Source organism: Bubalus bubalis, chromosome 8 (genome assembly GCF_019923935.1).
Source record: "Bubalus bubalis isolate 160015118507 breed Murrah chromosome 8, NDDB_SH_1, whole genome shotgun sequence".
NCBI lineage: Eukaryota > Metazoa > Chordata > Mammalia > Artiodactyla > Bovidae > Bubalus > Bubalus bubalis.
In genome coordinates, this window is record NC_059164.1 from 91,638,488 (window position 1) to 91,651,212 (window position 12,725).

Here is a 12,725-nt window from a genome sequence, read left to right on the forward strand (position 1 = left end):
ACTGGGAGAGAAATGTGCTTGAGCTCCCACTCCTGATTCAGCCAGAGCAGCTCCAGTTTTTTCCCCTTGATTTATAGAGGGATTTTCCCACAAAATTTTAATAGGTGGAGGAAAAAAATGCCTTGTGCTTAGACAAACACAAAACGTTTTGATAAGGTATTTCCTGTCTGTGCCTTCAATTTAACTGGCATTTTCAATGCTGGTTATGAATGAAATGTGAAGAATCACTCACCAGTGCTTTTTTGCTTTCTATTGCTTTAATTGGAAGAGGTCAGCATTGCTGGCTTGACACAGTTTTGACTTGGTATGAAGCAGATTTCATCTTCCTACCAATCCAGTGAGAAAACTGGTGTTGAGGTTGAATCTGTTTTTTGAAAATTTGAAACTAATATATCCTATCACAGTATATAGACTGCATGAGTTAACCAGTTCTCCAAACAAAATAAATTATTCCTCTAGTGGGTACAGTTGTTCAGGCTAGTTTTCTCTCGCACATGATGGCTTGGATTCATTCCTTTTCTTTGCTATTTTCTTTAGTGTATCCTGGGCCCTAGCACTGGGGATAATGGTAGTGAAGAAAAAAGATACCAGACTGAAGCCTTACAAAGCATGCAGTCTCGGAGGCACACGCGTTGAATAATTAAATAGGACCTCTGGGTGTTGCTATTTTTCCTATTCTCATTTTCTTACCTGTTTTCTTAGCCCCTCCTCTTTTTCCCTCTGCATCATTAACACTGCCCTCCTTACATCTTTTTTATTCTTTTTCTCATTTCTATTAAATTTTCCCATGAGGACACCTCCCTGAAACTCATCTCTTCCATCCAGCCTCTGTTCTGCTCAGTCGTTTAATGGTGCAGCTTTTAATAAACCAAGATTTCACACTTTCAATCTAATGACCTAACCAAGTGAACATTCTCTTTGGATAATACTAGATCCTGCCGAATACTGCTGAAAACCAGAGCTTTGATTTGAAGTTTTTCTGTTCCTTTCCTGTAGCACCAGAGTGCAGGTGGGTTTTTGTAGCCCAGAGTCGGAGTTGGGTAAATTGTCTGCTGCCCTCTTCACCTGGCTGTGTTACAGGATGCTGGTACAGATTGGACACCAGCTCGAGAAGGAGATTGGTCTTTCTCTTAAGTAACTGCTTCTTTTTCTCCCATAACCCCAAACGTGCACACCCCACCAGATTTGGGGCTTGCCTGTAGGTGGCACAGCCAGAGGTCACTAATGAGATTCAGCACACATCAGTGTTGGGGGGTTTCACCATGGGGGAGTAGGGCACATCAGCTCCTGCAAGTGGATGTGGTAACAGGAAAATGCATTACAAGAGTGGGTGTGGGGAAGTGATTTGACGATACAGCTGAATGTGGGGAAATTTAGCTTTTCCCTTTCTTCAGAAGAGATGATGCACTCAACATCCAAATAGCAGTAATCAATCTGCATTTAAGGCAGCACAAATGGCCACTTCTGGAGAGCTGTATAATATCTCCATTTCCAAATAATTTTCTCTTTCAGGAGATTAAGAGGATCTGTTCACTCTTCATCCTATCTCGCCTCCCAACTCCCAGTTCCAACCTATACGACTCAAGCTATGACATTCGTCTCAGTGATTAGTGTAGGGATTTGGGTTAAAGTCAGAACCCGCAAGCTTTAGCTCCTCTGTGTACACAAGGTATGGGCAGTCAAGTCATGAACTCATAGGAAGAAGTCTTCGTTGCCCAGTCTTTTCTGTAATTGTTAATGTGCACTGGTTGTATTCTTGCAGAGGAAGTTGTTCTTGACTAACATCTTTAATTAATTGGGTGTTCACTGCCCCTTCCCACCCAGCTGTGACCATTTATCTGCCCACAGCACCTCATCTGTTCTCTACCATCTCATTGTTCTTTTGGCTAAAAGGCTCTTGCTCCTCTCAGTCCCTAAATATTTGAGGTTTCAAAATAGTTCCAACATATTTCAAAATACATTTGAAGATTATCATACTGTGAATATAATTTTAATCCCAAATAAATAAGTTGTAGCAATAAAGCGATAATATTTGATCCTTGCCATTTTTGAATGTCTCCTAACTTGATTCTCTAAGCCACTGGTTCTCACAGTCTGGTCCTCAGACCGGCTTGTTAGAACTGTGAATTCTCAGGTCTTGCCCACATCGTCCCGCCCTAAACCTATGGAAACAGAAACTGGAATTCAGCCCCAGCCATCTCTTTTCACACATCCTTCAGGAAATTCTAACACACACTAAAATTTGAGAACCACTGCCCTAAACAATTCTTAACTACTTTTTTTTTTTTTAAGAAAAAAAATCAAAATTGTGTCCTTTTTGCGGCACATTAATAATTCAGTAGTTGGAATTGTAACCATTAAGTAAAGGTAAAGAGACTGAGCCATGGACGGGATCAGCTTCGGATCTCTCTGCACTCCTGCCCTGGTGGTGCTTCCCCGGCAGCCATACTTGTTTCTCACCAAGCCCGTTGACTAGCTCTGTATTCCCTTTAACTCCTCTTTCCCCTTCCTCATGCCCTGCATTTGTGACTCTTTAACCAGATTCCTTCTGAGTAGCTTCTACTGGCTCTTGGCTAATTTAATGTGAAATCATCTTGAGATTTGCTGTTCTCATGTGATTTACCTCCTCTGTGGTATCAGGGGGCAGAGTGGTTGGGGAGCTGAGTCTCTATTACAGACGTCAGTCTCCTGCTTTGGCTCTAATCCTTGGAAATCTCTCCGGAGGACTGGAGTTCAAATAATTAATCACTGATACATCAATGCCCAGAATTTTATAGCAGCTTGTGAGAGAGAAATCTCCTTCAGAGCTTTCTTTCTTTTGTAGATCTCTTTGCATCTAAGTTTCCTGTAAATTCCCTCACATGAGTGTGATCTTCTATGCTGCCCCCCAACTCCCCTCCTCCAACTCTGGGCCCAGAATTTGAGTAGGCTTACTTCCCATGCCTCTTGCTTCTGTGTCAAGTTCAGAGAGCCAGATCTGTAGCGGATGGCAATGAATCTTTTCCAGCAGGTCCCTGTAAATGTACTCACATTGGAAAAACCATTTTCCCAGCAGTAAGTCTGTTGTGTCTTTTGACTGAGTAAAAGGCGTTAAATTTTTCTCTGATGTGTTGTTTTTACAGTAACAAATAGCAGGTGCATTGGAGAAGAAAACAAAAACACATGGTCTGGTGGGGATGTGGATGAGCGAGTAAATAATTGTGAACATCGTGATAAGCATGGCGATCCCAGTGGGCATATGGGATATGTGAGAACAAGCACCTAAATCGAAGGGATTATCCACAGATAGAGTCCACGAGCCAAGGCATGCTCTGTCCGGGTTGCCTGGGGAAAGGAGATGAAAAACAGGAATGGCGCTTCACTGACCCATGACACAGCCATCCGGGTTGTATGAATTTATTCTAAGAAATAATTAGTAAGATGCCTGACAGTTTAAGAGCTATTCCTTTGGCGTACTTTATAGGGCTGGAAGTATTACACTGGAATAGTACAGTCACAGAGATATCCAGCAATAGACAATGTACATCCATTACAGGTTTATGTGCAATGATTAGAAAATGATATAATAAAACTAACAACACAAGGAAGTGTTCATTTAGTTAATTATTTATGAGGGAAAAAAACAATTGCTAAACTTTGCCCACAATTTTCTTTAAGTGGGCAGGTATGGTAAAGAATCTGCCTGCCAGTGCAGGAGACGCAAGAGACGCAGGTTTGATCCCTGGGTGGGGAAGATCCCCTGGAGAAGAGAGTGGCAACCCAGTCCAGTATTCTTGCTGGAAAATTACATGGACAGGGGAGCCTGGTGGCCTACAGTCCGTGGAGTCACAAAGAGTCGGACACAACTGAGCAACAGCACGCGCACACACGTGTGTGTATCAACACTTAAAAATTACGTTAATGGTGCTTTTATCTTGAAATTGAATTATGGATTGTTCTTTCTTGTACTTTTTCTGGCCCTGTATTGCCTCAGTGATAAAGACATGAAAAAATGATAAAAACCAGTGTCATTGAGACAGCTTTCAGTTGTCATTGCCTCTAATCTTCCCTTTCTGCCCCTTGTCCCCTCAAGAAGACTTGAGACTGACACGGACCATTTCTCCTGGGCGCTACTAGTCCTGTGGCCCTAACCTGGGACAGCGTCGTCTGCTCATGTTTTCATGAATCTAATATTGCGCTGCCTGGTGGTTCTCTTCCACAGAGCTCAGTTTTCCCCTCTTAACCTGAGCACAGCAGATCGCTTGTCACACCCGGCACAACAGAAATACATCTTCATTTCTTTTTATATTAGTTTTAGATGAGGTTGCCCAGAGTTCCTTGTTATTTGCTCTACTGCCTCATAAGTCCTCCCACCTCCCCTTGACCATAGGACTCAATTTCCTCCTTTCCCAACTGTGTACGCTCCATCTTTTCTGTCTTATCAGTGATTCTGATTTCGTTGACAACGCAGCTGCATCATCTTGGTGCACCTGTGCCCACTCCACATCTCATTTTCTGAGTGTCAGGACCTGGTTGCCTCCTCCAGGTGCCAAGGAACCAGTAAAAAAAGCTGAAGAAAGTGTTGCTTGCTGCTGTGTTTCACTGCTGTGTTTGTTTCAGTTGAAACTCTGTATTCATCAATGTGAGCTAAAAATACGTTGCAAGATTCTTTAGAAGTTTGGCAAGTTAACTGGCTCTTTGTTCTGTTTTTCCTCCTTTTCTGTTTGAATTGTTTCCCTCTCTCCATAGTTACATACTCTGTACTACCCAGTAGGTGCTTCTGACGGTCCTGCCACTTGGTCCTGTTTTATTGTTCGTGGTAGCTGGGGCTTTGCTCCCATCACTGCCTTTCAGGTGGCCAACCACCTCCTCTAGCTCTCGGGGACCTAAGGAGGGGAATGCGAGGCTTCTGATCTTGATGCCCTTGTGCTTCTGTTCAGAGGCCAGGCTTTCAACTCTTCTGCCTTGCCCCACTCCAAGTAGCAAAACCAAGATGCCTGCAACCTGGAGCATGTATCTTACCACAAATCTGCACCTCCAGGAAAGCCAATAAGCTCACTTTTCTGTGCTCTATGCTCACTTTGGCATTATCCAGTCTCCAGTCTGAAATATCTTCACACTCTGTGTTAGTCAGTGGACATTGGTTCACCTTTACCAGGCGCACGATAATTTATCTAGATGACCCTGAGTTTAAGACTATGTGAATATAGCTCTGTATTAAATACTGTAGCAAATATTAAGGCTAGAATTCAAGTCCTCAAAGGGCCCATAGTCTAACTATAGAACTAAAGTGAATGCATGATGCAGTTCAAAAATACTGCATTGCAATTTGTAACTGGATGCTCAACTGAGTGATGCACAAACGTGTACCCATTCACATATATAATTCTACTGCTTCAGAGTAGTTTGTAGATACTTCCACTATTCAAACAGACTCCCACCTAGGGCCCCGATTTAGCAGTTTGTATGTGACAGCTGTTTTATGATTGGGATGAGGTGGTGGCTTTTTTTCTCTAGTGTGGATCTATGAATGATTTGCATGTAAGGGTCTGGAGAAAATGGACCCCACTGGATTAGAAGGAGTAATGTGGAAATCGTGGGAAGACAGATAGGCCCATGAAAGCCAGGTTACACTTTCCCCTTGATGGCACAGGCTGGGGGTCTCTGTTATGGGTATAAGCAGGGGAGCAAAGTGATGAACTGATTTTGTGAAGAAGTCATGGAGCGGTGGTGTGCACTCTCAAAGGAGCCTGAGTGGATTTAGTTAAAATAGTCCTGATGTTATCTAGGAATAAATTGATGTGGGCCTGGCCCAAGAGGGTTACAGCAGAGCCAAGTGAGCACAATTAGGAAGGAAGAAAGGCTTGGCTGTAGGCAAGGACTCAGAGCAGAGTTAAGGGACAGCTTGGTTTCCTAGTTAACAAGGCAGTGTTGTTAAAGGGGAGTTGCCAGTCAGGGCCTCCTGATCTTGCCGCGTCATTTCCCTCTGCCTCTGTTGTGTGCTTTCCATCACTTTGTTTCCTTTAGATCCCTTTTATGTATAAAAGTGGTTCTTTCTGTGAAACTGTTGGAGTTCCTATTCCCCAGAAAAATTCACATATATAATTCTCCTACTATTTCAGGTTGGTTCATAGATACTCCCAGCATTCTCCCTGAAGCTCAATTATGTCACCAGGGAGAGAATTCTTGGGACTTCCATGGTGGTCAAGTGGTTAAGACGCCATGCTTCCAGTGTAGAGAGTTCTGGTTCATTCCTTGGTTGGGGAACTTAATAAAATTCCACATGCCGCACTGCATGGCCAAAAGATAAAAATAATTTTTTTTTAATCCCAAGAAAAGGGACTTCCCTGATGGTCCAGTAGCTGAGACTCCACACCCCCAGTGCAGGGGGTTTGGGTTCTATCCCTCATCAGGGAACTAGATCCAGCATGCCACAACTAAGACCCCATGCAGCCAAATAAATAATTGAATTTTATTTTTAAAAAATTCCTCATGTGGCAACTATTATATGATTGGGTTAAGGCTGGCTCTAACCATACATTCTTTGAATTTTTTTTGTAAACTTACAAAAATATTCAGAATACCAGTCTACCATTGTTGTACTGAAATTAAGGTCATGGCCTCTTTGCCACAAGATGAACTGGTGATTCAGAATGTCAGTGGTGCTAAGGCTTGTGCCTTGGAGATGGCAGCTTTTCTGCAAGGGGCCCTAGAACCGAAGAGCAAACTGTTTCTTTGTACAGTGTTAGGTTCTAATCCTTTTATGCTAAGTAGTAGGCTAATCTCCCTTTTAACAACACCCATGTCTGCCTTTGCAGAGTTGATGGTTTTATCTTCTAGTGGGAAAGCAGTAGCATCTCATACAGGAGAATTTCAAACTTGGCAAGAAGAGTTTTGTGCTGATCTAAATGGGGTTCCTGTCCCACACTATAGCTTCTAGAAGCTTCTAGAAGCAACCTAAAAAGCAGAGTTTTCATCCCTCTCCTTTACTGTTGCCTCTGTGTATGTGTGCAGACGTTACTCACTTTTCCCGGCTGGCGATGATTTCTGTCCATTATGGACACTGCTGGTCGTTGCCATCTTTGTGCTGTGGCTGCTTGGAGAAGAAAGCCTCCGACAGGCGCAGGCTGCGTTCTGCCCCACTGCTTCCTTTCTCCCTGCCGGCCTGAGCTCCAGCCTGCCTTTGTGAGAAAGCAGCTATTAAGCAGACACAGCAGGCAAAGTTTAGAAGTCAGGAGTTTCATTCCTTGCCTAATGAAAAGGGATGTTGAGCCGTGGTTTCAGCCTGCAGGAAGTGTGGGGAGAGGAGTCGCCATTTGCTCAGTGGAGCAGGCATTGGTGGAAAGCAAACCTACTACCTTCTATACCCTCCCAGGTCTTAAAAGTCAGAGTGCCCCCAAACCTAGGCCACAGAGGCTGGATTATGTAAGATTCGGGGATTGCCCCACCAAGAAGTCATGACAAGGCAGCAGAAGCAGGATCTCGTTTTCATTTTCTGTATATACAGCTGTTAGTAGACAGGCATGTCATATATGCACTTTGCATCCTGGAAGAAAAAGGTACATAGTATATTCCTTTCAGGAACAGCACTGTGGTGAGCCTACTACTCTTGGTGTTTGATCCTTACTTCTTTGAGATAAGAGCAGGTATTTCTGCACTGAGTTGTTCCCACAGATCCTCTCTCTCTAGAAGCCCTTGTGTCAGACTGACGGAGGTTTTCTGGGGATGGCTCACCCAGGGCCCTTTCAGCAGCAGTGGGCAAACAAGGACCAAAGCAACCGCAGCACAGGGCGGGAGACCTGGGTCCCCCTGAGCGGGCATGAGGCATTTAGCAGCTTTGTCAGTGAGCCCTCGTGCTGAGTGGCCTGGGTCCAGTGTGCCATTTACTCTTCAGAGGTTGTCCTGGGCAGGCATCGTTTGTAGTTAGTATTTACAGATAATAATAAAACACTTTCACTTTTGTCTCTGTTTTGTTAAGAACTAACAACAACTCGGAGAAGGCAATGGCACCCCACTCCAGTACTCTTGCCTGGAAAATCCCATGGACGGAGGAGCCTGGTGGGCTGCAGTCCATGGGGTCTCTAAGAGTCGGACACGACTGAGTGACTTCACTTTCACTTTTCCCTTTCGTGCATTGGAGAAGGAAATGGCAACCCACTCCAGTGTTCTTGCCTGGAAAATCCCAGGGACAGGGGAGCCTGGTAAGCTGCCGTCTGTGGGGTCGCACAGAGGCGGACACGACTGAAGCGACTTAGCAGCAGCAGCAGCAAAAACTATTGCTCAGCTTAAGTATGATCTGTTGTTGTTTAGTCGCTCAGTCGTGTCCGATTCTTTGCAACCCCATATACTATAGTCTGCCAGGCTCCTCTATCCATGGGATTTCCCAGGCAAGAATACTGGAATGGGTTGCCATTTCCTTCTCCAGAGGATCTTCCTGACCCAAGAGTTGGACCTGGGTCTCCTGCATTTCAGATAGATTCTTTACCACTGAGCCACCTGGGAAGCCCTTAAATATGATATTGCCTCCTGAGTGTGAATGAAATTTACAAAATTTGCCTGAAATCTTATCTAATTTAGCAATTGTATCTAAAGTATGAAAAGATGAAATCTTTGAAGGTTTTTCCAAAATTAATGCCTGAATGCAACCAAGTATCTAATAATAATCTTTTTAGGAGCAAGGTCCTAAACAAGGTCCTACTCATGTCCATCACGTCAGTGATGCCATCCAACCATATCATCCTCTGTCGTCCCTTCTCCTCCCGCCTTCAGTCTTTCCCAGCATCAGGGTCTTTTCCAATGAGCCAGTTCTTCGCATCAGGTGGCCAAAGTATTGGAGTTTCAGCTTCAGCATTAGTCCTTCCAATGAATATTCAGGACTGATTTCCCTTAGGATTGACCGGTTGGATCTCCTTGCAGTCCAAGGGACTCTCAGGAGAGTCTTCTCCAACACCACAATTCAAAAGCATCATTCTTCAATGCTCAGCTTTCTTTATAGTCCAACTCACACATCCATGCAGGACTACTGGAAAAACAATAGCCTTGACTACACAGACCTTTGTTGGCAAAGCAATGTCTCTGCTTTTTAATATGCTGTCTGGGTTGGTCATAGCTTTTCTTCCAAGGAGCAAGCATCTTTTAATTTCATGGCTACAGTCACCATCTGCAGTGATTTTGGAGTCCAAGAAAATAAAGTCTGTCACTGTTTCAATTGTTTCCCCATCTATTTGCCATGAAGTGATGGGACGGGATGCCATAATCTTAAAGTTTTTTAAATGTTGAGTTTTAAGCCAACTGTTTCACTCTCCTCTTTTACTTTTATCAAGAGAGTCTAGCTCCTCTTCGCTTTCTGCCATAAGGGTGGTGTCATCTGCATATCTGAGGTTATTCATGTTTCTCTCGGCAGTCTTTATTCCAGCTTGTGCTTCAGCCAGTCTGGCATTTTGCATGATGTACTCTGCATATAAGTTAAATAAGCAATGTGACAATATACAGGCTTGACGTGCTCCTTTCCATTTGGAACCAGTCCGTTGTTCCATGTAAGGTTCTAACTGTTGCTTTTTGACCTGGATATAGGTTTCATAGGAGGCAGGTCAGGTGGTCTAGTATTCCTATCTCTTGAAGGATTTTCCATGGTTTGTTGTGATCCACATAGTCAAAGGCTTTAGCGTAGACAAGGAAGCAGAAGTAGATGTTTTTCTGCAATTCTCTTGCTTTTTCTATGATCCAACAGATGGTGGCAATTTGATCTCTAGTTCCTCTGCCTTTTTAATATTAAGACTTAATTTTAAAGAATTCTGGTTTGTTTCAGATGTCATATGAATACTGTTATCCCTATTTTCTGTTTGGGGTATGATGGTTTTTCCCCTTGGGGTAGTATGTTTAACCTTGGTTAAGTCCTAAATTTCTGCTTATGTCATAAGGCTCCTTTGGGATCATAGAGAGAAAGAAGAATTTTGATTTACCACCTCCCTGCTTTTACAAAGAACCTGTTTTCTGACTTACTGCCCAGGCCCTGTTCTTTTTGCCTCGTAGTATATGAGGTGCTCTCCAGCCCCCAGGAGAGGCCAGGCGTTCAGCAATGTTCTCACATGAACCGTCTGTTCACTGGGTGGGTCTGTTTATTTTGGTTGTCCTGATTGTTAGAACAGGAGAAGGCTGTAGGCAGTTTGTGCCCCCACAGGACCTGCAGAAAGCTAAGCATGCCTCGCCCTGAAGGGAAGCAACTTACAATTGGGGTGACGGTGAGCTTGCTTTGCCTCACAGCAGGTTTGTTCCCAAGACTCCTCCTTTGAGTTTATGGTAGCAAAATGGGGAAAGCTTGTTGGTGGCAGGGGAGACTGTAGAAACAGAACACAGTCTGGATACACACAGGGCTTAGGAGCTAAAAGAGTTGGATCTACTATTAGTGTGGAGATCCCAAGAGACCAGGGGCTAAACCTTGAGAATCAGCCCCCATCTGTGGTCATCATCAGATTCCCTGAATGATAAAGCACTGGACTAAAATTAAATGGAGAAATTCTGACCCACTTGCAATGTCTAAAGCCCTTGCCTTGATTCAAATTCAGGAGGAATTGTGGCATTCAAGGAACTTGGGAATGTTTTCTTTCCATTAACATGTCAAAGTAGAGCGAGTTACAGTTTTTTTTAATTCTGTATTTTGATTTCTTACCCTCATCACGGAATGGAAACTGAGTAGAAAGGGAAGTGTTTTGTTTGTTGTTTCTGAACAGAGGATGTTTCAGATAAGTTGAGTGAGAGATAGGTCCCCTGGGTGGAAAAGGAGGCAAATGATGAGGGCCGCATATGTAAGAAATGACTGTTGCGCTTTGCACTCAGCAACTCCCACCCAGTTTGATTTGTGAATTGGATTTAGAAAGTTAGGACTCGAGAGTAATACCTCTAGTTCTGTTTGTTCATGGATCCTGGGTACGAGGAAGGCTGCAGTGTGGTTCATAGTGTGATGGTCCTACACCTTGACCCTGGTCTGGGCAATTTACTTTAACACTTTCTCTGAGATATGGAAACCCTAGAAAGTCTAGTTCATGAAGCAGACACATTCCTGAATCTTTCTCTGTCCCTAAACACAAATGTTCTTTACATGCCAGTATGCACAAAGTGTTAATCACTCTGTCATGTCTGACTCTTTGCAACCCCATGGACTATAGCCTGCTCTGTCCATGGTATTTCCCAGCAAGAATCCTGGAGTGGATTGCCATTTCCTCCTCTAAGTATTCGTGAAGGTCTTGACTAATTGCTTAGTGCTGTACCATCACCTTTGAGTCTGCGGTCGTTCATTGTTACACAAGTGATCAGGTTCCTGAAGCTACCACTCAAGGGATTAGAACGCAAAAGGTGGGAGATTGGACCAATTCAATTAGAACACAATTGCTATTGCTGCTGCTGCTAAGTCACGTCAGTCGTGTCTGACTCTGCGCAACCCCATAGACGGCAGGCCACCAGGCTCCCTGGTCCCTGGGATTCTCCAGGCAAGAACACTGGAGTGGGTTGCCATTTCCTTCTCCAATGCATGAAAGTGAAAAGTGAAAGTGAAGTTGCTCAGCCCATGGACTGCAGCCCCCCCTCCGTCCATGGGATTTCCCAGGCAAGAGTACTGGAGTGGGGTGCCATTGCCTTCTCCGAGGACACAATTGGACCAGTCCAATTAGGATGCACAAGGTGGTCAGATGTGTGTTGCAGGATCCCCTGCTAAACTCATTGCAATTACAACCTGAGAATGAGGCTTATTCTCAATTAGGCACCTTTGCTAATTTCTTCCCGATTTAGTTATTATTTATTGGCCATGCTGCACAGCTTGCATGATCTTAGTTACCCAACCAGGGATTGATCCCAGGTCAGGCAGTTAAAGCACTGCATTCTTAACCACTGGACCACCAAGAAACGCCCTTCTTCCCCCATATTAAAAAGACTTCTGTACAATATTGCTTCATTCAGGGCAATTTATCTTTTTACCTGGGAGAAACTTATTTCCATTAGAATTGGAACGCTAGGTACATATACTGCATTGAAAATGTTTCATGTGATTAAACCCAGAAAGAAACATTATTACTTCAAGAAACATTATTACTTCTGTTTTTCAGGAATGCGCTCTTCCAACTGATTGTTCTTTTATGCCTGGAACAATGCCTTTCATTTGGAGACAAGTTAGGGAGCTTTCTCTGATAACAAGGTGAACAGCTGGCCTTAACTAGCAGCCAAGCCATGGTTACTGGGCTTAGGGGAAGAGCAGACATGTACCCTCCCCACCATGGAATGTTCTGGACAATACTAGTTACTCAGCAGTGTGCCCTCTGTAGTCACACATGCCCAGTGAACTGACCTCTCTTCTTGCCCCCTTTCCCACCCTCCTTACCCCTTTCCACTGTGGTTTGTATTTTCATTGAGCGCTTTTTTTTTTTTTTTTCCTTTCTCTTTCTTTGCAGAGCTATTAAGAATGGCAAAGGATTGCATAGCAAGAAGGAAGTGCCTATCCACCGGGTCGCAGACATATCTGGGGTGAGTTGTGTCATTGAATGGAGCCATGTGACTTCGAGGGGCCAAGAGCTTGGCTGCTGCTTCACTGAAGGGCCTCCGCTTATGTGTTTTCTGTAGCTCATTTGTTTTCAGGCACTGAATGTGAGTTTTTCCACGGCTTCTGCTAATGCCTCTGTAGAGATCCTGTTTTATTCTCTGGGAAAACAGAATTTAAACCAGGGCATAAAACCTCCCAGCTCTCCACCTGAATTTTT

At 44.0% G+C, this 12,725-nt stretch overlaps 1 protein-coding gene across 1 annotated transcript in view; it reads left to right on the plus strand.

Moving 5' to 3' along the window:
- SND1 (staphylococcal nuclease and tudor domain containing 1) overlaps positions 1–12,725 on the plus strand; it is a 421,903-nt gene that overhangs the window by 230,480 nt on the left and 178,698 nt on the right. The window contains exon 14 of the mRNA XM_025292056.2: positions 12,420–12,492. Within this exon, the coding sequence (XP_025147841.1) occupies positions 12,420–12,492 (73 nt within the window). The remainder of the gene's footprint in view (positions 1–12,419; positions 12,493–12,725) is intronic.